The sequence below is a fragment of the Erythrolamprus reginae genome, chromosome 6 (assembly GCF_031021105.1).
Source record: "Erythrolamprus reginae isolate rEryReg1 chromosome 6, rEryReg1.hap1, whole genome shotgun sequence".
Taxonomy (NCBI): domain Eukaryota; kingdom Metazoa; phylum Chordata; class Lepidosauria; order Squamata; family Dipsadidae; genus Erythrolamprus; species Erythrolamprus reginae.
This window is the reverse complement of record NC_091955.1, coordinates 97,569,317-97,595,267: the sequence shown is the minus strand read 5'-3', so window position 1 is coordinate 97,595,267 and position 25,951 is coordinate 97,569,317. Positions and strand designations below refer to the sequence as shown.

Here is a 25,951-nt window from a genome sequence, read left to right as displayed (position 1 = left end):
CAAATTTGTTGTTTTATAAAAATAATTATATTTTACATCTATATTTCTGGCAGACAAGATAGTCAGGCACATCACTACATCATGAGGTAAATCACAGAAACTTCCCCGCCTATTTTTCCTGGGTGTCCCTGTATAGTCTGTGATTTGCCTCATGATGTAGTGATGTGCCTGACTTGTCTCACGAATTTGACACCCCTGATTTACCTCATGATGATGTTCCTGTGATGATTGACCTCAGGGGTATCAAACTTGCGACAACATATTGTCATCAATTTTTTCCTGTCACCAAAAATTTGGGTGGGCATGGCCAGCACATGAGGCATCCAGTCCTCAGGTCACAAATATGACACCACTGATTTACCTTATCATGGTGTTATTGTGATTATTTACCTCATGATGATGTTCCTGTGATGATTTACTTCAGGATTATCCTGTTTGCCTGGCTGTCTTGTTCTGCTACAAATATAGATGTGGAATACATTGATTTATATAAAACTACAAGTTTGTGTTGGCATTTATTTATTTATAATATTTGTAGGCCGCCCACTCCAATAGGACTCATCTATAACTTCCTTTTGACACCAACTACACAATTTCTTGACAAAGCATCTTGGTTGTCTTTGTTGTGGCCGGGCAGCAACCTGTGCAGTTCATAGCTGATTCCGAAGCACAGATGTGGTGATGCACCGGTGGCCTGTGCAGCTGGCACCTGAGGCTGGAGAGGACTTGGTGCCAGAGGCGGAAATTCAGCCAGGGCCTTCAGAACCTCCGTAACATCCCATCAGTAATGAGGAAGAAGAGGAGGAGACTATTCTCAATGCACGGGTATGCAGAGCTGCCAAAAGGCAGGAATGGTTCCTCAGGAGGAAGTCTCCTGGGGAGTAAGGCTTGGGGCTAATTGGCCACTCCCCTAGCCTTTTTAAGGGATGATGACAAAGAAGCCAATTTGCAGGAAACAACTACGTTCATATTCTTTCATGTCTTTACTCTGACTTTTGTTTTCTCTCTTGGCATTTTTTCCCGTGCAAATTGCTCCTGGCCATTGTAAGCATGCAGATATCTACAGAATTGTTGACTCAGAATTGAGTTGTTATTTTGTGGACTCGTGCTGGCTGTTAATGAAGTTGAATTATCTGCTGGTGTTCAGAAAAGATTATTTTAAACTGTATTTGTGTTTGACGACTACTAAGAAAGCTCATTAGTAGTCCTTCATTAGTCAAGTAAGAGTTGTACGGACTTTGTGTGTGCTGCGTCCTGTGGGGTTTGTAGCTGGGGCAGAACACACTTCTTCTTGGCCACCATATCACAATCCCAGTGCTACCTTGGCTTCTGCCTGCCATTTCCATAATGGAGCTCCCATTTCAGAAGATGTCACTCTGCCTCCCCATAACATCCCCTGTGTTGTCTCCTCCAGACCTTGACGGAAGGCCCCCAACTCTTTCAAAGGCCGGCTGAAAAGAATCCCCCAGCGATGGGGGGTCTTCTTCCCAGTTGTGGCAGAAGGAGAGCTGAAGGAGTTCCCACTATGGCCTTGGACTGCTAGAGGGCGAGAGGTGTCACGGGCTCTTTGGTGCCCTCCAGAGGAGGTTCGTAACTTTGCATATCTGATGCAACAGCTCAGCACAGCCCTGGTCCTCAGGGACCCACCTCACCACCCCACCCCTGTGCTCTTTCTAGCGGGAAGCTACATTCATGCTCCGGGTGGAGATCAGGTGCCAATCATCTTGGTGGATGGAAATCGAAATGGTGCCCAAGCCCAGCAGATTCTCAGCCCTCCAGTTAAAATGAGAAGGACCTGCCAGAAAGAGACATAGCATCCATGGATGGTGCTCTTAAAAAATCCCCACCCTTCCTAAACAGACCTCTGAGTTTGAAAACAAAGGACACTGGTTATGCTAGGCAGAATTTATTCGAACTTCTGGCCCATCAAAATGAGCAAAATCAGGTCCAAGCTACGTAAAGCATCCGTTAAGCAAAGGGGGGTGGAGCAGAGATTTCGGCAGGCAGGGGGCCCTCGCTGCTTCTCCAACCTTCAGCAGCCACTTGCCTGCCTCTGGGGCTGGAGCTTGCAGACAATCATATTCCAGCTACGGCAGGTGTCGGTTCTCCAGTTGAGATATCCTGGGCAGCAGAAGAGAAAGTTTTCACTCATCCTAAATGAGCATTTCAGACACAGGACGGGGACCCCCACCTGCCATCATGGGCTCTCTGTCCAAATAGGACCGCAATTGGTGCACCAGGTGAACCTGGGCAAACGCCCCCCCTGTCCACAGCTGAGAGAATTCATTCATTCATTCATTCATTCATTCATTCATTCATTCATTCGTTCATACATTGGACTTATATGCCACCCCTCTCCGAGGACTCAGGGCGGCTTATAACATAAAACCACAAAATACAAAAACAAATTTAAAGTCCAATATTAAAATAATTTAAAAACCTGATTAGTAATCTTTAAAATCCATTTTTTAAACTCACACTCATTCATGCCACAATCAGATTCAAAATTAATGGCCGGAGCAAAATGTTAAAGCTCAACAGCCCCAGTGAGTTTTTAAGGACTTCTGGAAGGCGAGGAGAGTGGGGGCAGTATGAATCTCTGGAGGGAGTTGGTTGCAGAGGGTCAGAGTCACCACAGAGAAGGGCACTTCCCCTAGGGCCTGCCAGCCAGCATTGCTTGTCTGCTGAGAGGTCAAGAAGCAACAGGATAGAGGAGTGACCTCTATTCCAGGCCAACCAGAAATCATCCATCAGTGCAACCAAATCAGTTTCCATGCCAGGCCTGAATCCAGATTGCTGAGGGTCAAGATAATTGGCTTCATGCAAGGACCACAGCAGTTGGAATGATACCACCTTCTCAACAACCTTCCCCAGAAAGGGAAGGTTGTAGACCGGATGATAGTTATTTTAAATAGCCAGATCCAGGGAAGGCTTCTTGAGCAGGGGGTAGACAACAGACTCCTTTCCAGCACCCCTCCCTCAAAGAAGCCTTGACAACTGCCTGGATCCAGCCTTGTATTACCTCCCTGCTGGCCAAAACCAGCCAGGAAGGACATGGGTCCAACAAGCAGGTGATGGAGATCACATGTCCTATGGCTTTGTCCACTTCATCAGGTGTCACCAGGTCAAACTCCTCCCACACAACAGGACTAAGACAGGACCATGTCCACTGTTCCCTGTAAGCTGTGTGGCTGTGCGGCTGCGCAGGTGATAAGAAACCTTTGTGCTGCACTTTTCAAGTGCCGCGCAGTCATGGAGAACATGCCTCCCTGCCCACCTTCCCCCCCCTTTCAGCCTCCCCCCCTTCCAAGAGCCTCCAAGTTTGCTCCTCCGCCACTGCTACTCTTCACCTCTCCTGCTCCCTCCGCGGCAGAGCCAGGAGCTGTTTCTCCCCAACCAACTCACTTGGACGGAGAAAAACTCTCCTCCACTTCTGCCAAGACTGGCTTACCATCTCCCCCCCCCCTATTTTTTGGTGATTTTTGGCTCTCTGAGCATGCACAGAAGTAAAACCATCCCTCTGCGCATGCACAGATGCCAAATGGTAGTAGTGCACACTGGTAGGAAATGGTAAGAGGAATCTGCCCCTGGAACAGAGTGTGGGGTTGTGACAGTTCAGAGATCGAAGAGGTCAACACAGGTCATCAGTGGTCAAGGGGTGAATGTTACAACACAGACCAGATGCGTCCTTATTCCTGGAAGTGCACCCTCAGTTGACCCCAACATGTTGCCTTACGTGAACGGGTTATCAGTACAGCACACTCCTTCTTTGAAGGTTCTCCTTCTTCCCAGCGTGTGTGGGTCACCTGGGAGCCATCATTCCACAGCCAAATGCCTTTCTGTAATGGAAGGGAAACCAGGTTAGACAATTCTATCTATCTCTTATCTGTCTATCTATCTATCTATCTATCTATCTATCTATCTATCTATCTATCTATCTATCTATCTATCTATCTATCTATCTATCTATCTACTATTTCTCTGTCTTATCTATCTATCTATCTATCTATCTATCTATCTATCATCTATCTATCTATCTATCTATCTATCTATCTATCTAATCTTTCTATCTATCTAACTAATCTATCTATCTATCTATCTATCTATCTATCTATCTATCTATCTATCTATCTATCTATCTACTATTTCTCTGTCTTATCTATCTATCTAACTAATCTATCATCTATCTATCTATCTATCTATCTATCTATCTATCTATCTATCTATCTACTATTTCTCTGTCTTATCTATCTATCTATCTATCTATCTATCTATCTATCTATCTACTATTTCTCTGTCTTATCTATCTATCTATCTATCTATCTATCATCTATCTATCTATCTATCTATCTATCTACTATTTCTCTGTCTTATCTATCTATCTATCTATCTATCTATCTATCTATCTATCTATCTATCTATCTATCTATCTATTAGATTTCTATGCCGCCCCTCTCCGAGGACTCAGGGCAGCTCACAACATATAAAATGTACAATACACAATATCTTAATCCAATTAAATAATTAAAAATCTTTTAAAAATAACCTCAAAACCATAAAAAACCATCATTCCATTCAGTCCACATTCACTTCACATACTCACTGGGCAGGGGGCAAAGATCTAACAGGCCCAGGCCTGGCCGCATAAGTGAGTCTTCAGACTATTACGGAAGGTGAGGAGTATGAATCTCTGGGGGGAGCTGATTATCATCATCATTGTAACAGAGTTGGAAGGGACCTTGGAGGTCTTCTAGTCCAACCCCCTGCTTAAAAAGTGACAAAAGTGTTGCTTATGACCTATAAAGCCCTACATGGCATAGGACCAGGCTATCTCCGAGACCGCCTTCTGCCACACGAATCCCAGTGACTGGTCAGGTCCCACAGAGTTGGCCTCCTTAGGGTCCCATCAACCAGACAATTCCGGCTGGCGGGACCTAGGGGAAGAGCCTTCTCTGTGGGGGGGCCCCGGCCGTCTAATATCAGCTATCCCAGGAGATTTGCACTGCCCCCACCCTCCTCCCCTTCCAGAAGAGTTTAAAAACTCACCTTTTCTGCCAAGCCTGGAGTCCCTTAGATCTTTGCCCCTGACCAATGAATGTTTTAGAATGAATGGTAATGGTAGCATTTTAAATTAGATTTTTAAAAGAATTGTTTTAAATGTATTATTAATTGGATTGCTTACTATTGTTTTTTCTGTTTTTTTGTATATGCTGTGAGCCGCCCCCAGTCCCCAGAGAGGGGGGAGGCATAGAAATCCAATTAAATAAATAAATATATACATATATAAATAATATATAAATATGTAAATAGATAAATAGATGATAAATAGGTAAATAGATGATAAATAGATAAATAGATGGTTATTCAACATCTGCACTTCCAATGTTGGAGCATTCACAACTTCTGGAGGCAAGCTGTTCTGACTGTCAGGAAATGTCTCCTTAGTTCTAATTCACTTCTCTTCTTGTTTAGTTTCCACCAATTGCTTCTTGTTCTACCCTCGGGTGCTTTGGAGAATAGCTTGACTCCCTCTCATTTGTGGAAACCCTTGAGATATTGGAAGGCTGCTATTGTGTCTCCCCTGGTTCTTATTTTCATTAAATTAGACATACCCAGTCCCTGCAATTGTTCTTTGAATGTTTTAGCCTCCAGTCCCCTAATCATCCCGGTTGTTCTTCTCTGCCCTCTTTCTAGAGTCTCAACATCCTTTTAATATTATTTTCACCTCCTTTCCCACAATGTATAAACACGAGTGCATTTTTTAGTCTGTAAGAGCCCCTCCCCTTATCTTCTAGAGGGAATTCCTCCCATCCACTCTATTAATGATAAATGATTGGTTTTCGGGTCCGGCTTTTGGAAACATCCCAGAAGAAAACTGCTAGCAAAACCCCAGGGCTGTAAAGCAAACTTCTGGTGGAGAGATTCCCTACCAGGCTTCAATGGTAGAAAGCACTGATAAAAGATCAGCAATAGGAAGGACCTACTGTCTTTGAAAATCTCAATCCAATCCAGACATCAAAGATATTCCGTGTTTTGGAGAGTTCGTCGGACAACTTCACAGACTCTTCCAGATCCTTGATGGAGGCGAGTTGGGCACCTTCCTGCTCTTCCATGCAGATCCTCTGGGAGAAAAACGACAACGGAGAAAGATTCTCATTCATCTCAAAAGAAACATCTTCTCTATCGATGTATAAAAGGGCAGGGATCTGGTGGAAGGGCCCCTCCCAGCCACTACCATTAATTCATTGACCCCTACCGATGCCCTGCTTGGAGTCTGCTGTTCTTGAACAATTCCTGTCATAAATTCATACATGTTAGTACTCTGTCCAAATGGTTGGGTTGGTAATATATAAAGAAGCCAACAACGTATGCTTTTACGGATTGATGTAATATAGCTTGAAAATGTATGCCATGTTCTGAGTGGCTGTACTGATGCAAGTTGCCACAAGAGGGAGTTAGAGATCATGGCTTATTTTCTCTGTTGTTTCATTCTGATTGATTCTTTGACTTGATATTTATTTATTTATTTATTTATTTATTTATTTATTTATTTATTTATTTATTTATTTATTTATTTATTTATTTATTTATTTATTTATTTATTTATTTATTTATTTATTTATTTATTTATTTATTTATTTATTTATTATTTAGATTTGTATGCCGCCCCTCTCCGCAGACTCAGGCGGCTCACAACATAGAAACATAGAAACATAGAAGACTGACGGCAGAAAAAGACCCCATGGTCCATCTAGTCTGCCCTTTTACTATTTCCTGTATTTTATCTTACAATGGATATATGTTTATCCCAGGCATGTTTAAATTCGGTTACTGTGGATTTACCAACCACGTCTGCTGGAAGTTTGTTCCAAGGATCTACTACTCTTTCAGTAAAATAATACTTTCTCATGTTGCCTTTGATCTTTCCCCCAACTAACTTCAGATTGTGTCCCCTTGTTCTTGTGTTCACTTTCCTGTTAAAAACACTTCCCTCCTGAACCCTATTTAACCCTTTAACATATTTAAATGTTTCGATCATGTCCCCCCTTTTCCTTCTGTCCTCCAGACTATACAGATTGAGTTCATGAAGTCTTTCCTGATACGTTTTATACTTCAGACCTTCCACCATTCTTGTAGCCCGTCTTTGGACCCATTCAATTTTGTCAATATCTTTTTGTAGGTGAGGTCTCCACTGCAAACCAACAGAATGCAACAATTCATGACAAATCTAAATTATAGTTTAAAATATTTTTAAAAACCCATTTACTAAGCAAACATACACACAAACATACCATGCATAAATTGTATATGCCCGGGGGAGATGTCTCAGTTCCCCCATGCCATTTCTGTGTATACTCTGTTATTACCTATGCTAGGGTCCTCTTTGTAGACTTTAGTTCAGCATTCACCACTATCATACCTGACGTTCTTTTAACTAAACTAAATCAGCTATGGTACCTGAACACACTTGTAAGTGAATCACAAGCTTTCGTAAAGACAGGAAGCAGCAGGCAAAACTAGGCAAAATCACATCAGATACCTGTACAATTAGCACAGGGTCCTCCCCAAGGCTGTGTGCTCTCTCCACTTCTCTTTTTTCTATACACCAATGACTGGATCTCAAACGATCCATCTGTTAAACTACTGAAGTTTGCAGATGATACATCAGTGATTGGTCTCATTTGAGACAAATATGAATCCGCATATAGACGGGAGGTTGAGCAACTAACCTTGTGGTGTGACCGGAACAATCTAGAATTGAACACACCCAAAAGCATAGAAATGGTGGTAGACTTCCGCCTCTCACAATACTAGACAACACAGTATCAACAGTAGAGACTTTCAAATTTCTAGGTTCTATCATATCTCAAGACCTAAAATGGTCACCAAACATCAAAAACATCATCAAAAAAGCACAATAAATTATGTTCTTTCTGCACCAACTCAGGAAGCTCAAACTGCCCAAGGAGCTACTGATACAGTTCTACAGAGGAATCATTGAGTCTGTCATCTGCACCTCTATAACTGTCTAGTTTGGTGCTGCAACCCAACAAGACCGACACAGACTTCAGAGGAGAATCAGAACGGCAGGAAAAACAATTGCTGCCAACCTGTCTTCTATTGAGGACCTGTAGACTTCACGAGTCAAAAAGAGGCAGGGAAAATATCTACTGACCCCTCACATCTTGGGCACAACTTGTTTTACCCTCAAAACATTGCTACAGAGCACTGCAAACCAAGACAACTAGACACAAGAACAGTTTTTTCCTGAACACCATCACTCTACTAAACAAATAATTTCCTCAACACTGTCAAGCTATTTACTAAGTCTGCACTACTATTACTACTAGTTTTTTCTCATCATTCCTATCACCCATTTCCTCCCATGTTCACTGTATGACTGTAACTTGTTGCTTGTATCCTAAGATTTTTATTAATATTGTTTCTTCATTGCTTATTTGACCCCTATGACAATCATTGTGTTGTACCTCATGATTCTTGACAAATGTATATTTTATGTACACTGAGAGCATCTGCACCAAAGACAAATTCCTTGTGTGTTCAATCACACTTGGCTAATAAAGAATTCTATTCTATTCTATTCTATTCTATCTGATATTCTAATGTGTTGTAAGCTGTAATATCTTTGTTGAATGTATATGACAAGGACAAACTGGTAAGAAGATACTTCTAGAGATTAGCTGATTTGATCGTGTATTATCTGGAATGTTTGTTTGGATTATTCCATATCTTAAAGTAAGCACTATATGCACTTTAACATACCTCTGCGTGTAACTGGATAATTACTCATATCTACTGCAATATCCCGTTTCCATACGCATGTCCTTGATATCTCAAGGGCTACTCTGCACACACCTTAACAATGCATTAAAATCTCAGATCCCTCCATCTCTTCAGAGGCCAGAAGATACCAGCCAGAGTTGCCAGCAAACATCAGGAAATCTGTTCTCTAGCAGATGGTCACTCAACCCAACTCTGGAACCAACTCCCCCCGGAGATTAGGACTGCCCCTACTCTTCCTGCCTTCCGTAAACTCCTTAAAACCCACCTTTGCCGTCAGGCATGGGGGAACTGAAACATCTCCCCCCGGGCATGTTTAATTTATGCATGGTACGCCTGTGTGTGCGTCTGTTAGTATATGGGGTTTTTTAAAATACTTAATATTTTTAAATTTGTCTGTTTACTTATGATTTGTTTCTACATGTTGTGAGCCGCCCCGAGTCTTCGGAGAGGGGCGGCATACAAATCTAAGTAATAAATAAATAAATAATAAATAAATAAATAAATAAATAAACCCTGAAGATTAATACTGGAGTACCGGCCATGAAAATCTATACCAGCATAAAGTTCACAGAATATTTGCATTTTCAGACTGCCCTGAAATGGTGATTTGCACTGTCTTTCCATGCACATGGTCTAGTTGACCTCTAGTTCTCCCTTTGTGGGTCTTTGGCCCATCCAGGAGGGACTTGGGGGCAATGCCAAGTTCTACCTAGACTTCTCCTTTGTCTGGACTATGAGATTTCATTTTTCAATTTCTATAGCTGCCCACCTCTCCCGCATATTCAAAGGCAGGGGGCATCTCTCACCTGTGCTTCGCCCCAGGTTGTCCAATTGGAGAAGAACTTGTAGCAAGACACATTGTGGGAGAACCAACCAGAGGGACAACTTTGATTGGCTCCAATGCCTGCGTGAGAAGAGAGAAAGCGAAGGAGAAGTTGGCCAGGAGAGGAGGAGGAGGAGGAAACAGCTGGCTCTGCAGAATATTCTTAACCCGCTGAGTTACAAATATTTTTGATAGCAATATATTGAATTTGACTTGGTTACAGTCACAGAAGCTGAATTTGGAGACTGTCCAAAACTTGGTTTGGGTTAACGGGGATTAATTTCCTTGACACAGCATGGCATGTGTGAACTTGTCTACTTTGTTTACTCTACCATTCTGTGAACTGTGCAAAGACAGAAAACGGGTTCTTAGAAGGACCACATTAAGCCTGTTCAACCATTGTACACTTGGGGTGTGAAGTGTGAACCTTCTAGAGCGAGTCTCACTACCCTCACAACTACTGCGGTGGTCTTACGGGGGGCTCTTATCGAAGCTCTCCTGAAACTGTAACTGCTGAAAAAGTGAACAGTCAGGATATTGACAAGTGCAAATTACGAGGACTCATATGGGTCTCTCCCTAAGGAACTGCAGTGGTCAACAAGATGTGCCATAAGTGTTCATAATGGGATTGTTGTGGTCTGACTGCATCCTGAGCAATTACTCATGGGCCCGGAGCACACAGAGACAGTGGAATTGCAGTACAGGTGCCCTGCGTTCCTGGAACCCGAGCGAAGAGGATGTGGTGTCAGAGGCTGAGCAGCAACCAGGGCCTTCCGTACCTCCTGAGATGAGTGACTCAGGAGAAGAGATGCTAGGGTTCGCAGGGCCTCTAGGAGGCAGGAGTGGTTACTCGGGAGAAGGTTTACTTATGAGTAGCACTGCTGATTACTGGGCTACATCCTCAGGGCATTTAAGACGGAGTAACACACTGCTTCCGCACAGAGAACAACGTGATTCATTCTAGCATCTAGTTTTGAGTTTCTGTTTCTTCGGCTTGTGCTTTAAAGAGAGACATTCTTCACTTTCTGAGGAGCTCCAGGCTTCCAGGTAACTTCTGTACATCTCCGACTCTGACTATTATTCCAGCTAGGTAATTATTGTCATGCTTATCTCTTTCTGTGGCTCTAGCCAGCTGATAAAACTTTATAATTCAGTACGGCAAAGCCGTTAAAAGATTTTACTTTCATTTTGAAAAGACTTTAGCTGCAAATACTTCTTGTATGTAGTAAAACCCTTTATTATTTAAAACCTGCGATATGCACCTGATTTCTGGGGGCCTCGGTGCTGGAACAGAATAGGGATTCAGGGGTGATTATTTGTAGGACTGACCCCCTTCTGAAGATGCCCTGCCACTCTTAGGTTCCTGGGAAAGGATCTAATCTAATGGGTGGATCCCATGCAGAGGAATCTCTAGAGAGAGGTGGAGGGTGCTCTTTATTTTTTTTTAAATGACCAATGCATGCGGCTTTGCCACAAGTTTTAACTTTTCATTAATTCTGCATGTCAATCGCATTGATTTTCCTGCAAATGCCCCTGAGTCTTGGAACAGAGCGATAAAGTAGGGGCAGAATAATGTCAAATAGCAACTGCAGTGAGACGTTTGATGGGGTTGTCAAAACAGCAAGAGGTTCAGAGGCAAGGGAGTTGGATTCTCTGCACACCAGAGACCTGTTTCGAACTCACCACTCAGGGAAAAAGCCAGGACCAGCAAGCCGAGGCTCATAAAGATGAATCGCCTCATGGTCTCCCTTCCTTCCTTCCTTGCCTGCAGAGAGAAGCAAAGAGAGGAGATGTTAAAGGGACAGTGATAACATTTGGAAGCTCACCTGTCAGGTGCCCACAGGTGGGAGAGTCACACTCACCTGTCTCTTTGCCTCCTTGGGTAGCGAGTCTCCTCAGGGGCCACTCCAGGCTTTCCCTCCAGCAAAGGGAACGGAGGCTTTTATAGGTAAAGAAAGAGGTGGATTTCTTTGGGGAGGGAAGAGAGGGCCAGGGAAATTGCTCGAGGGGATTTTTTTTAGTCTAACCACCAGGAAGCAGCTTATATACACAAAAAGAAATTCAATCTGACAGGGTTTACCTTCTGCTAGGGCAGATATCACCTGCGATTTGAAACGGTTCATGAGGTCATCCAGCCGAGCCCTTGCTCAGTGCTGCAACCCAAAAGAAGGCTGACAGACCCACGGCCGATGAGACCCCTTGCCCTTGAAGGCACCCAGACAAGGGGAGCCCACCCACCTCCTCTGGGTCTCGAGGCTTCTCCCCTAACCACGGAGTCAGGAAGTGCATTCCAGGCGATCACTGTTGCTAAAGTCCTATTTTCCGCAATTGAGTTTGGAGCGGTTTGCCTTGAGTTTGTATCTATTGGGTGCTCGTGTATTGTCATGGTTGAAGCTGAAGTAGTCACCTCGGTGGTGCAGTGGTTATAGTTCAGCACTGCAAGCTACTTCTGCTGATCCTCGGCTGCCAGCAGTTTGGCAGATCGAATCTCAGTAGGTTCAAGGTTGACACATCATACAATACATACAAATAGTTTACGGAAACTTGTGCATTTTGAATTAATGTTGTTTTTACGTTGCCTTTTCTGCATTATCATAGTTCTAAGCTTTCCAAACTTGTAAGCATTGCAAGTCTAGTTGTGTAGGGAATTCTGTTGCGAGTGGACGAGTGGAGGGCTCTTCTAGTAAAGAATCTCTGGACGTTTTCTAGAGTGTTTATGTCCGAAATGCAGTGGGCTTTCAATTTATGTCGCTCTCACACACGCAGCCCTGGAAAATTGCCACACTCAAATCATTTTCAGCCCAACATTGGGGCACAAACGGTTCTTTAGAATACATGGAGACCCCGCGAATTCACAATAACAGAAAACTTTCCTGGTTACAGTGTATATTTATTTGCTTTTACACAAACACACACACACACAAACAAACACTCTTTAAAGGGACTTGAGATGGGATTCCCCAGTTGCTCAGTCCCAACTTCCTTTTTGAAATTCAGGTGACCTTTGTTTGTCTGTCTCCTTAACAACTTGGTTACCTCTAAACCTTTCTCCACTCTGCTTGAGTGCCATCATCAATCTTTAGTTATGGTAGTTTATCTGGAGAATTTAATTTAATTTAATTTAATTTAATTTAATTTAGTTTAGTTTAGTTTAGTTTAGTTTAGTTTAGTTTAATTTAATTTAATTTAATTTAATTTAATTTAATTTAACTTAACTTAACTTAACTTAACTTAACTTAACTAAACTAAACTAAACTAAACTAAACTAAACTAAACTAAACTTAACTTAACTTAACTTAACTTAACTAAACTAAACTAAACTAAACTTAACTTAACTTAACTTAACTTAACTTAACTTAACTTAATTTAATTTAATTTAATTTAATTTTTATTTTTAATTTAATTTTTATTTTATTTTATTTTTAATTTAATTGTATGCTGCCCCTCTCTGAGGACTCGGAGCGGCTCACAACAGAATGCAATATCACAAATACAATATGTTTTAAAAGCACATTAAACAGCACATTAAAACCATACAACTCAGTCACACGATTTACAAATCTACCATAGCCTAGGGGTAACTCAGTTACCCCATGCCTGGTGACACAGGTGGGTTTTGAGTAGCTTACGAAAAGCAAGGAGGTTGGGGAGTTCTAATCTCTGGGGGGAGTTGATTCCAGAGGCCTGGAGCCGACACAGAGAATGCTCTTCGCCTGGCTCCTCCTCTTCTTCTCAGCAGATGATAGCCAGGCAGTGGCTTTCGCAGTGTTTGGCACGAACGCCGAACCAAAGCACAAATTTTTTAAAAAAATTGGGTTCGGGTCCGGCATGCCGAACACCAGAAAATTTGGTATGGACCCGAATTGTGCGGGTTCGGTTCACCCAATACTAATCGTAAATAAGCAAGGACGCTGATCTGACTCGATTCATTTTAGAGTAGATAAGACAGCTGTAAATCCACACAGCCACACAAGCCAAAAGTCCTCAAAAGTTCTTTAACCATGAAATGTCCAAAGGTCACTAAAAGTCCTTGAATATTACGAGCTCTCCACACTGTAGCAATTGTCTTCCAAAGGTATCTCTTTCTCAAACGGATAAACACCCACAGCCCATGCTCCCCAACGCCCGTATTTATCACAAACTCATTAACATAATTACCACTTGAACAGGTGTGCTCACTTATCTTCTGAGATGCCTGTGCAACTGTTCCCTTCGTGCCACAAGCCTGTGCACACGGGCATCCACAAGTGGGTCCTCCTCCATTTCTGATGACTCACCAATTGGAGCACTGACTGGTGGGCTGGCTGCACCCATCTCCCCGTCTGTTTCCTCTCCCCCACTGTCTGTCTCTGACTGTGAGGTAATTTCACTGTCCGATTCCGCTGGCAACAAAACAAATCTCTGATAAACCAAGGATTCCCATGAATCAACATCAAAATTCCCCACTGCAGGAGCTGGGCCAGAGGCAACCACAACACCGCATTCCCTCCACTGCATCCGCACTGCTCGTTCTGGCTGGTTCTGCCCCATTCCTTTCAGTTCCCGCAAGCTCCCCACCCCCTGCCATGACCACACAGCCTGCTCTGTGCTCTCCTCAGCACATACATCTCTTGGTGCAGTGATGATGCCCCAAGCAAGTCCTGGCCCTTGGGAGCACAGCGCTGGAGGCAGGGGTGGGCAGCAGGCAAGACAGGATGGAAAGCAGTTCCACTGGCAGAAATGAAGATGAGTGTGCAGCTCCAACTGATCAGCAGCTGTCACTTCCTGGATTACTGGTCTCAGCTCATCTCTCCTTTTTCCCCCTGCTGCTGCTGCTGCCTCTGTGCTCCTTGCTTTTTTCCTCTTTCCTCCTTCCTGGCCTCGGAGGAGCTTCCCTCGCTCCTGCCCGGCTCCCTTCCAGCCTCCCACGGCCACCTCCTGCCTGAGGTGCAAACAGAAGGCCTGGGTGGAAGCAGCACTGGCAACATTTATGCTTATGGCAGCACCCATTCATCTAGCTGCCCAGCCTAAGATGGGGGGCCACCCAGGAAGGAGAGTGCAGAAAATGAGCAACACTGGTAAAGTTGTAAGTTGAGGACTTAATAGTTCACTTGAATGATGATGATTGTTCAAGCCACTCCCACCTGGTCATATGGCCAGCAAGCCACTCCTACCCAGTGACATGACCATTATGCCACACCCACAAAATAAGCCACACCCACAGTGTGGCAGTAAAAACTTTGGCCGGCCATTACTGGCTGGAGGCCCTGCCCAGCGGCACGTGGTTCTCTGCCAAGCCCTCCAAGAGTCCCTCCATTGTGGTCCAGGCTCGACGGAGAGTGGCGCACTGCCAGGCCAAGCCTCCAGCGCTGTGCCCCTGATAGCTTGGGCCATCGCCACCACACCGAGAGATGCCTGCAGCGTGGGAGAGCACAGGGCAGCAGGACAGGTGGCCGGAGCTTGGAACCACCGCTTTGCTTCTTCCTGGGGCTCTGTCAATCTAGGCGCCATGGCAAGATTCAGCTGCTGCGCATGGACAGCAACCTAAATCTCGTGTGAACGTCCCTCGTGCAGGGAGATTTCAGCGAAAGTCGCCGAATTCTTTGCTTTTATGCAGGCGCAGAAGTAAAAAAAAATGGCGATTTTCACTGGAATCTCACTGGTTGCACACAAGCATGGCACATGTAGGGCTGCTGGTAATGAAGCTGCATGCACAGTTCCATTTTCAGCACTGCAACCATGCAACGGCGTGCCCCCTTCCAGGGGAGACCCACCCCTGATTGGGTGGGATCCAGAAGCGTCTCTCTCTCTCTCTCTCACACTGATTATTCTCTGCTAGTAGGTCTATGTGTCTATGTTGTAGAACTGTGTCTTCAACTGATGGTTTAATGTATTCTGTAAGTCAGTGTTTCCCAACCTTGGTAACTTGAAGATATCTGGACTTCAATTCCCAGAACTCCACAGCCAGCAAATGCTGGCTGGGGAATTCTGGGAGTTGAAGTCCAAAGAGCTTCAAGTTGCCAAGGTTGGGAAACACTGCTGTAAGTTACAGTATTGTTTAATGTATTGAGAGGGGCTTATAATATTGGGTATGTATTGTGAGCATTGACTGATGTAATTGGGTATGATTAGGGTTGCTCTTGACTAAGCTATTTGCCAAAGTAGATAATATTTATACACTTAATGTATCTCGTTGGTTACCTGGATTATTACTCATATCTCTGGGCTATTAGCTGGATATCTACTACTTCCACATTCCCTCTATGCGTCCTTGGCAACTCAAGGGTTACTCTGCATACTCCTTAACTCTTAAGGCTACTTAAAGTCACCCTTCCCCACCCTCCTTAAAGCTGAGCCTCCACTTGAAGGAGACTTGGGTTTCTTGAGTTTTGGACCTCAACCATCTCCTGGGTCCCCAAAATAAAGGAGGCCAGTTGCGCTAAGGCAGAATTTATTGGACCTTCTGGCCCACCAGGGTGAGCAAGATCAGATCCAAGCTGCAAAAAGCATCCTACAGTGTCTATGGAGAGGGGCAGCATACAAATCTAAATAATAATAATAATAATAATAATAATAATAATAATAATAATAATAAGTTATGTTCGTCATCACCTATAAAGTCCTTCATGGCACCGGACCAGCGTATCTGCGAGACCGCCTTCTGCCACATGAATCCCAGTGGCCGGTTAGGTCGCACAGAGTTGGTCTTCTCCTGGTCCCGTCGACTAAACAATGTTGTCTGGCGGGACCCAGGGGAAGAGCCTTCTCTGTGGTAGCTCTGATCCTCTGGAATCAGTTCCCTCCAGAGATTAGAACTGCCCCCACCCTCCTTGCCTTTCGTAAACTCCTCAAAACCCACCTCTGTCGTCAAGCGTGGGGGAACTGAAACATCTCCCCTTGCCTATGTAGTTTTTGTGCATGATATGACTGTATGTATGTTTTTTATATATTGGGGTTCCTTGCTTTTTAGACTTTTTTGAATGTACAATTGTTATTTTAGAATCTAATTATTAGATTTGTCATTATGTATTGTTTTTATCACTGTTGTGAGCTGCCCTGAGTCTACGGAGAGAGGCGGCATACAAATGTAATTAATAATAACGATAACGATAACGATAATGATAACAATAATGATAATGACAATAATAATAGTAATAATAATAATAATAGTAATAGTAATAATAATAATAATAATCCAGGGTTGCAAGAGCCGAGGTTTTTATTAGGCAGGGGGCTTCCTTGCTTCTCCAGACTTCTCCAGGTGCTTCGCTCACTCTGGAGCTGCTTCCTCAGCCGCCAGGAACTTGCAGGTGAAAGGTAATGAGCTCTTGCACTCTATGTTGTACCAATCGATAGAACCTGGGCAGCAAAAGAGAAATTTGGGTCACCTGAGCGTCCTGCCATGTGTGTGGATGAAGAGATAAACGAAGAGGCCACAGCCGTTGCGATCTCCGGAGCGTTTAAAATTTATTAAAAACTACTAAAATCAGCTAAGCTTTTGTTAGTCCTCTACTAGCGTCGTCAGAGAGTTAAAATCCCCATCCACACAATGCTGCTGGCTTTGCTCCTTCCCTCCTGTAATTAGCTTGGTTGTTGCTTGCTTAGTTGTGTAAACAGGTGGAATTGCTGTTCCTTCTTTATCTTTTGGGTATTGCCTCTTTCTCTCCCCAGGGGGTAGAGAAGGATTATGAGGCAATGCGGCCCTCATTGTGGGTAGTACCCCCTCCTGCTGTTCTGTTCGGGTCGTATGTGACCCGAAGCCAAGTTTGAGTCCCTGTAAAATTTTTTCCCTGCATATCTGAAACTTGAAATTTCATGACTATTTATCATTTCAGGGGTTCTCTCTATGAGAATTTTTTTGGGGGGGGTGGGGGCTTAGTTTTTGCTGGGCAAAAAAAGTTACAAATCTTATGTTCCCGGGTCACCCTGACCCGGACCGAAAACTCTTCATTTGCAGTGCTTATGTTTGGTCTTTTTGAAAGCTTTTTTCACTTGGAAAGTAGTCTGAACATTTCTGCACACAATGATATGAAAATTGAAATGAAAAAAGTAAATCTTATTGGTTTATTTTGCGGATATAATGCACGCCCCCCCCGTTTTTGTGAAATTTTTTTCAATTTATGGATAGTTTTGCTTGCAAAATGCATTCTATTTTACTAAAGTTGGTGTGAGATTGGTAGCTTGAACATTTCTGAATATAAGAAAAATATAAAGGAACTGAAAAAAATGATTCTTATTGGTTTTTTAACATCAGAAATAAGGCCCCCCCCCCTTGGCTGCTTGCAACCATTTTCACTTTTTATTTTTTTATGCTCCAAATCCGAAATATTCTTTAAAATCTTAGGCATTCATTTACTCAATTTAACAATGCTGATCATCAAAAAATATTTTTGGGGTGGTGGCTAATTGTTTTCTGGGCAAAAAAAAATCATAACTTTGAATCTGTTTCTGTTCGTATGTGACCGGACCAAAAATAATTTTTTTAGGTACTTGAATTTGATCTTTTTGAAAACTTTTTCAACTGGAAAACTAGTTTGAACATTTATGAACATAATGATATGAAAATTGAACTGGAAAAATTGAGACTTATATTTTTATTTTGATCAAAAAGCCCCTCCCCCCATCCTTTTTTAATTTCGTGTCAATTTCTATTTTTTAAGGCTACAAATCCCTAAGGAATTTTCCCCCAAGAGGTTTGATATACTAAATTGAACATTTCTGAATATAAGAAAAATATAAATGAACTGAAAAAAATGGTTCTTATTGGTTTATTTTTGCCACAAAAGGGCCACCCCCCCCCTCGGCCTTGCTGTGTGCCATTATTGTCACTGTTTATACATATTTGTCTAGAAATATTTGGAATATCCTTTTGAAAATCAACCACATTGTAGCCAGAGAACTAATTTTATGAAACAAATCCATTTTACTAAAAAAAAGTATGTAAGTTTGAAATTAACAGCATAATTTTTATATAAATTGAAATAATTGAGGCATACTTTATGTGCAAAATAAACCAATATGCATCAATTTTTCCAGTTCAATTTTCATATCATTATGTTCAGAAATGTTCAAGCTACCAATCCCACACCAACTTTAGTAAAATAGAATGTATTTTGCTAGCAAAACTATCCATAAAGTGAAGACTATTTAAAAAAACGGGGGGGGCGTGCATTTCATCAACAAAATAAACCAATATGCATCAATTTTTCCAGTTCAATTTTCATATCATTATGTTCAGAAATGTTCAAGCTACCAATCCCATAGCAACTTTAGTAAAATAGAATGCATTTTGCAAGCAAAACTATCCATAAATTGAAAAAAATTTCACAAAAACAGGGGGGGCGTGCATTATATCCGCAAAATAAACCAATAAGATTTACTTTTTTCATTTCAATTTTCATATCATTGTGTGCAGAAATGTTCAGACTACTTTCCAAGTGAAAAAAGCTTTCAAAAAGACCAAACATAAGCACTGCAAATGAAGAGTTTTCGGTCCGGGTCGTATGTGACCCGAACAGAAGATTTGTTATTTTTCTTAAACAGAACAGCAGGGTTTTAAAAGACCTCCTGGTCCATCTAATCTGCCCTTATACTATTTCCTGCATTTTATCTTAGGATGGATCTATGTTTATCCCACGCATGTTTAAATTCAGTTCCTGTGGATTGACCAATCATGTCTCATGGAAGTTTGTTCCAAGCATCTACTGCTCTTTCAGTCTAATCATATTTTCTCACGTTGCTTCTGATCTTTCCCCCAACTCACCTCAGATTGTGCCCCCTTGTTCTTGAGTTCACTTTCCTTTTAAAAACACTTCCCTCCTGGACCTTATTTAACCCTTTGACATATTTAAATGTTTCGATCGTGTCCCCCCTTTCCCTTCTGTCCTCCAGACTATACGGATTGAGTCCATGAAGTCTTTCCTGATACGTTTTATGCTTAAGACCTTCCACCATTCTTGTAGCCCGTCTTTGGACCCATTCGATTTTGTCAATATCTTTTTGTAGGTGAGGTCTCCAGAACTGAACACAGTATTATTCCAAATGTGGTCTCACCAGCATTCTATATAGCGGGATCATAATCTCCCTCTTCCTGCTTGTTAGTCCTCTCACTATGCAGCCAAGCATTCTACTTGCCGCCTGACTGCACTGTTCACCCATTTTGAGACTGTCAGAAATCACTTCCCCTAAATCCTTCTCTTCTGACGTTTTTGCTAGCACAGAACTGCCAATGCAGTCTTAACCCAATGTCCATACCACATTGACTTACCTGGCTTTAAATGCATTATGACGCAATCGGGTCCGTCACCCCAGGCTTCATAACTGAGGCTGGAGCCATCACTCCACTGCCAGCTGCATTGCTGGAATGGCAGGGAAACCATGTTAGCCAACCATGTTACAAGGGGCTCCGGCTGCACAGGGCCCAGGGGCGGAAGGTTGGAAGGTTTACAGGGGGAAAGCAAAGGGGTCTGGGACAATTCTCCACGGCCAACGTGGTGTGGGACAAAAGTTTGTGGAATACAATCATTAAAGAAAAGGATCCCAAAGGAGGGACAAAAGGAAAGAGGAGTGACAAAAAGTTATTTTTTTGTAGGTTTAAATGTAATTTAATTGTTAAACTGTTCCACAAGGAGTTGTCCTGTGGTGAGTTGGCCAGGGTGAGTTGTCCTGTCCCAAGAGCAAATGTATCCCACCCGCTGTTCGCCATCCCAGTTCTATGGCTCTCGCCAAGGCCAGGACAATCAATGCAGAAATTTCTCCCAACATCACACACCACACACCCCATATTCCCTCTTTACAAACAGGACAGGTGAATGGATAAAGGTTAGCCTCAGAGAGGACCTACATTCCATAGATTACTCAGTCCGATCCACATAGAAGGTTGCTTCAAGCTTTTCAAGGCCAGATTGGACACGTAGGACCCTTCTTCACTGCTGAGGATGGAGGCCACGTGGCTGCCTGTCTTCTGCTCGAGGCAGAACTTCTGGAAGGGACCAACGAGAGAGGAAGACACTTGTTCAGCTGAGAAGCAGCTTTGTGTGTGTGCAGTGTGTGTTTGGCTGCCATCATGATTTGCTTGACCCCTGCAGCTGCCTTCACTGAACATGCAGTGTCTGAACATTACTTGTTTCAGCTCCACAAACAGGGGTGGGCAGCAGGCAGGGCGGGGTGGAACGCAGTTCCACCGGCAGAAATGAAGATGCGTGCGCAACTCCAGCTGATCGGCGGCTGTCACTTCCGAGATTACTGGTCTCAGCTCAGCTCTCCTTTTTTCCCCTGCTGCTGCTGCTACATCTGGGCTCCTTGCTTTTTTCCTCTTTCCTCCTTCCTGGCCTCGGACAAGCTTCCCTCTCTCCTGCCCGGCTCCCCTCCAGCCTCACATGGCCACCACCCGCCTGAGGTGCAAGCAGAAGGCGTGGGTGGAAGCAGCACTGGCAGCATTGATGCCTCTGGCAGCACCCGTTCGCCTAGATACCCAGCCTGAGGCAGCGGGTGACCCAGGAAGGAGAGCGCGGAAAACACGAAGCAAATTGTCACCCCAGCTGAGAAGGTTGTAAGTCAAGAACTTAACGGTTAACTTGAACGATGATGATCCTTCAAGCCACTCCCACCTGGTCACATGGCCAGCAAGCCACTACCCACAAAATAAGCCACACCCACAAAATAAGCCACACCCCACAGTGTGCCAGTAAAAAATGTTGGCTGCCCATTGCTGTCCACAAGTGACAACTTCCGACCCTCCCCCCCCACTTAATAAAGGCCCTAGACCAGTGATGGCAAACCTATGGCATGGGCACCACAGGTGGCATGCAGAGCCATATCTCCTGGCACGTGAGCCGTGGCCCTAGCTCAGTTCCAGAGAGCCTCCGGGGGAAATGGGGGAGGGCGTTTCTACCTTCTCTCAGCTCCAGGGAAGCCTTTGGAGCCTGGGGAGGGCAAAACATGAGCCTACTGGGCCCACCAGAAGTTGGGAAACGGGCCATTTCTGGCCTCCAGAGGGCCTCTGGGGGGTGGGGGAAGCTGTTTTTGACCTCCCTAGGCATTGAAGTATGAGTGGGGGCACTTGTGCATGCTCGATAGTATGCACACACGCTCTTTCAGCACCCAAGGAAAAAAGGTTAGCCATCACTGCCCTGGACTAAACCCAGGACCAGCCTTTTGGATAGTGGGCTCTACAGAAACCCCTCCCCCCCTGCTTCCTCTCTATGGAGCCCCCACTGGGTGTTGCCTGAGCGGAGTTTCCAAAATTTTGGAGGCGGCCAAGCGCATCTCGGCCTTCGGCACTTTGGGAGGCCTCCATGGCAGGTCCTGCCCAGCTTTTCAATGCACCCCAAAACTCCGTGCACACTGATGCTCCTAAGAGCTACTCGGAGTAACGGGATCACAGAGTTGGAAGATACCCTGGAGGTCTTCTAGTCCAACCCCTGACATCATTCCAGACAAGAGGCTCTGCCTGGGCTGAGAGATTCACAGGCGCACAAGAACATCTAACCTCGGCTTCGACCCAATTCTTGCGTTCATCAAAGACCTTGTAACAATACTTATCATAGGAGGACCAACCAGAGGGACAATCCATTGCAGATCCTAGAAGAGAGAGAGAGAGTCCAATGAGAAGATGGGGAGGGAGAGGAGGAGGAGACAGCTGGGTCTGCAGAACTTCCTCAGCCTGCTGAGTTGCAAATATCTCCTGCTGCTGCTGAGTTGCAACTGACCTGCTGCAGCATTTGAGATTATTTGGTTAGAGTTGTTTCTGGTTAATTCCCTGGAAGCTTCATATCCTGAGTCTCTCAAAACTGGGAGGCATGGAAGTCAATTAAGTTAAGTTAAGTTAAGTTAAGTTAAGTTAAGTTAAATTAAGTTAAGTTAAGTTAAGTTAAGTTAAGTTAAGTTAAGTTAAGTTAAATTAAATTAAATTAAATTAAATTAAATTAAATTAAATTAAATTAAATTAAATTAAATTAAATTAAATTAAATTAAATTAAATTAAATTAAATTAAATTAAATTAAATTAAATTAAATTAAATTAAATTAAATTAAATTAAATTAAATTAAATTAAATTAAATTAAATTAAATTAAATTAAATTAAATTAAATTAAATTAAATTAAATTAAATTAAATTAAATTAAATTAAATTAAATTAAATTAAATTAAATTAAATTAAATTAAATTAAATTAAATTAAATTAAATTAAATTAAATTAAATTAAATTAAATTAAATTAAATTAAATTAAATTAAATTAAATTAAATTAAATTAAATTAAATTAAATTAAATTAAATTAAATTAAATTAAATTAAATTAAATTAAATTAAATTAAATTAAATTAAATTAAATTAAATTAAATTAAATTAAATTAAATTAAATTAAATTAAATTAAATTAAATTAAATTAAATTAAATTAAATTAAATTAAATTAAATTAAATTAAATTAAATTAAATTAAATTAAATTAAATTAAATTAAATTAAATTAAATTAAATTAAATTAAATTAAATTAAATTAAATTAAATTAAATTAAATTAAATTAAATTAAATTAAATTAAATTAAATTAAATTAAATTAAATTAAATTAAATTAAATTAAATTAAATTAAATTAAATTAAATTAAATTTTAAATTAAATTTTAAATTAAATTTTAAATTAGATTAGATTAGATCTTAAATTAAATTAAATCTTAAATTAAATTAAATTAAATCTTACATTAAATTAAATCAAATCAAATCAAATCAAATCTTAAATTAAATTAAATCAAATCAAATCTTAAATTAAATTAAAGTACCAGTACATGTTGGACCATATTCAATTTGAGATTATGGATAAAAGGATGAATTTAGTTAATGAAACTGACTTGCGACAACTGATGAGACGATGGGACAGGATAAGATGATACATGGCGAGTAGAATCCGAGACCAAGCTACAAGGAATAAATTGGAATCACTCTATAAGATGTAAAGAGATAAAATGGTATACAAGAAACACACCCGATTTGATGCTGGGGTGTGAATGCTTTTCTGATGGTGGGCATTAATCACAAAGCATATCTGTTTTATGTTGTGTGCATGTTTATATCTTTTTAAAAAATCAATAAAAATATTAAATAAAAAATAAATAAAAATTTAAAAGACCACAAGGAATCCAAAAATTCCTCCTTAGGTCTGAAAGAAGCTCTCTAAAATGGTCCCCTAACATCAAAAACATCATCAAAAGAGTGCAACAAGGAATGTTCTCTCTGCGCCAACTCAGGAAGCTGAAGCTGCCCCAGGAGCTGCTGATCCAGTTCTACAGAAGAATCGTTGAGTCCATCATCTGCATCTCCATAACCCTCCTGGAACTCACCCTTTAGGGGGAAAGCCACAACCAGCAAGCCCAGGCTCACAAAGGTGAATGGCCCCATGGTCTTCCTCCCTCCCTTCCTTCTTTGCCTGTAGAGAGAGGGGGGACGGAGGGAAGGAGGGGGACGATGGGTGAGAAGCCCAACCTGTGGCCAAACCAGCTTTGCACTTTTTCACTTGCTTGACTGGACGTAATTTCTCCCTCTTTGGTCACCAAGCAGCCTCATTGGGTGAGAGTGGACACAGCATTGCTAGGTGAAGGGCAGAACGCCCCCCAAAAGGCCCCCTCCCTTTCCCCCAGAGATCCCCCTGATAGATCCCTTGACCCTTGCCACCCACAGATCCCTGATGGAACCTGGACGTTGACATTAGCCCCCTCCAAGAGTTCCCTTCAGGTGGAGACAGACAGGTATGGGGGGGATCTCCTGCAGGGGCCTCACCTGTCAGGTGCCCACAGGTGGGAGAGCCCCACTCACCTGTCCCTCTGCCTCCTGGGATAGCAAGTCTGCTCAGTGGCCACTCCAGGCTTTTCCTCCAGCAAAGAAGGGGAGGGAGGCATTTATAGGCAAGGCAGGGGGAAGATTTCCTGGGGGGGGGGGCGAGAGGGACAGTGGGAGAAATGGCTTTGTGTGAGAGTGGAATTTGGTGGCTGCCAATCAGGATGCAGCTTGTTTGCACAAAAGAACATGACGGTTTACACTCTGCCAGGAGAGGTGTCACCGAGAGAGGATCCAAGACCTTGACATGTTCCCTGAGGTCATCCAGCCCAGCCCCTGCTCAGGGCAACAGTCCAAAGGAAAGAACCCCGATATCTGGCTGGATAGCCCCCTCCCCTTGGGGGATCCCCCCACCTCCCCTGGGTCTGGGGGCTGCTGTTGTTAGATTTGTGAGTGAGGTTTCTCTCTCTTTCCTTCAGGACCTGCTGGGATGGACAGCTCCCAGCCTCCTCCCCAGGGAGCCCTCCCCTCCTTCCCCACAACAGGGCAAGACCTCAACCTCGGTTAAGAAGAGAAAAAGGGAGGCTTCTTTCTAGGTTCTTTCATATCTCAAGACCTAAAATGGTCACCTAACATCAAAAACATCATCACCACAAAGAATGTTCTTTCTGCGCCAACTCAGGAAGCTCAAACTGCCCCAAGAGCTGCTGATCCAGTTCTACAGGGGAATCATTGAGTCCGTCGTCTGCACCTCTATCACTGTCTGGTTTGGTTCTGCAACCCAACAAGACCGACACAGACTCCAGAGGAGAATCAGAAAAATCAATGGGTGCCAACCTGCCTTCCATTGAGGACCTGGATACTGCACAAGTCAAAAAGAGGGCTGTGAAAATAGTTGCTGACCCCTGTCATCCTGGACGCAAACTGTTTCAACTCCTACCCTCAAAATGTCGCTACAGAGCATTGCACATCAAGACAACTAGACACAAGGACAGTTTCTTCCTTCTGCTTGGGTGGGGCCGAGAGCTCCGAGGGGGGTGAGGAAGCTTTGTAAGGGCTTTGGCAAGACTCACAAAGGAGAAATTCTTGCCTTGGCATCAGCTAAGGAGCCTCTGTTGTTCCCAAAACAGCACCCAGGAATCTTGGAGCTCTTACAACCCGGATTTGGGCTTGGCCTCCTATTTGCACAGCTGAGGGGTGGAAGGAACCAAGCAGGAGAGATAACAGGGTGGGCAAAGGGGGCTCCCCAAAAACCGGAAAGAGCCACTGTATCAGTGAGATTGGTGATATAGAGAAGGAAGAATGGGTAAAAGGAGGAAGAGAGGAAGAGAGGAAAGAGAAAGGGAAGGAGGGAGGGAGGAATACAGCCACTACAGTCCTAGGATGCCCTCACCTCTGCTTGAATTTTATATTTCAGGATTCAAGCTGGGTAACTGACTGAGTTTCAGAGCTAAAATTAGACAAACCTGCCCTCTCCAAATAATCTTCACAATAACACAGAAGTCGGTTCTCTGCATTATATTCTTGAATCCAGGAAGGTGGATTATGAGCAGGAACAACTGGCAAGGGAAATGTCT

General features: G+C 42.9%; 2 protein-coding genes and 1 long non-coding RNA gene across 3 annotated transcripts; 1 reads left to right on the top strand and 2 right to left on the bottom strand.

Moving 5' to 3' along the window:
* Positions 1–1,890: 1,890 nt before the first annotated feature.
* LOC139168817 (C-type lectin lectoxin-Phi1-like) lies at positions 1,891–11,589 on the bottom strand. The gene is made up of 6 exons (XM_070754543.1): positions 11,491–11,589; positions 11,312–11,393; positions 9,612–9,709; positions 5,985–6,122; positions 3,737–3,839; positions 1,891–2,121 (listed from the first exon to the last, which is right to left on the bottom strand). Exons 2-6 carry the CDS (start codon positions 11,367–11,369, stop codon positions 2,033–2,035), a joined length of 486 nt encoding a protein of 161 aa, XP_070610644.1. The 5' UTR covers positions 11,370–11,393; positions 11,491–11,589; the 3' UTR covers positions 1,891–2,032.
* Positions 9,961–25,368, top strand: LOC139168826 (uncharacterized). The gene is made up of 3 exons (XR_011559397.1): positions 9,961–10,718; positions 23,759–23,985; positions 24,854–25,368. It is a non-coding gene; the product is annotated as an uncharacterized lncRNA (long non-coding RNA).
* Positions 16,878–24,154, bottom strand: LOC139168822 (snaclec subunit B-like). Its single transcript, XM_070754548.1, has 5 exons — positions 23,942–24,154; positions 22,098–22,189; positions 20,451–20,588; positions 19,875–19,965; positions 16,878–16,966 (listed from the first exon to the last, which is right to left on the bottom strand). The coding sequence occupies exons 1-5, from the start codon at positions 23,997–23,999 to the stop codon at positions 16,878–16,880; spliced, it is 468 nt and encodes a 155-aa protein (XP_070610649.1). The 5' UTR covers positions 24,000–24,154.
* Positions 25,369–25,951: the final 583 nt, after the last annotated feature.

Excerpts from the sequence above, each read along its gene's own strand:
- LOC139168817 (XM_070754543.1), bottom strand. The coding sequence starts at position 11,369 with ATGAGGCGATTCATCTTTATGAGCCTCGGCTTGCTGGTCCTGGCTTTT. Across the intron at positions 6,123-9,611 it reads CAACCTGGGGCGAAGCACAG|AGGATCTGCATGGAAGAGCA; the intron begins GTGAGAGATGCC and ends TTTTTCTCCCAG. Across the intron at positions 3,840-5,984 it reads GATTGAGATTTTCAAAGACA|AAAGGCATTTGGCTGTGGAA; the intron begins GTAGGTCCTTCC and ends CTTCCATTACAG.
- LOC139168822 (XM_070754548.1), bottom strand. The coding sequence starts at position 23,999 with ATGGGGCCATTCACCTTTGTGAGCCTGGGCTTGCTGGTTGTGGCTTTC. Across the intron at positions 20,589-22,097 it reads AGAATTGGGTCGAAGCCGAG|AAGTTCTGCCTCGAGCAGAA; the intron begins GTTAGATGTTCT and ends GGTCCCTTCCAG. Across the intron at positions 16,967-19,874 it reads CATAATGCATTTAAAGCCAG|GTTCTATCGATTGGTACAAC; the intron begins GTAAGTCAATGT and ends TTTGCTGCCCAG.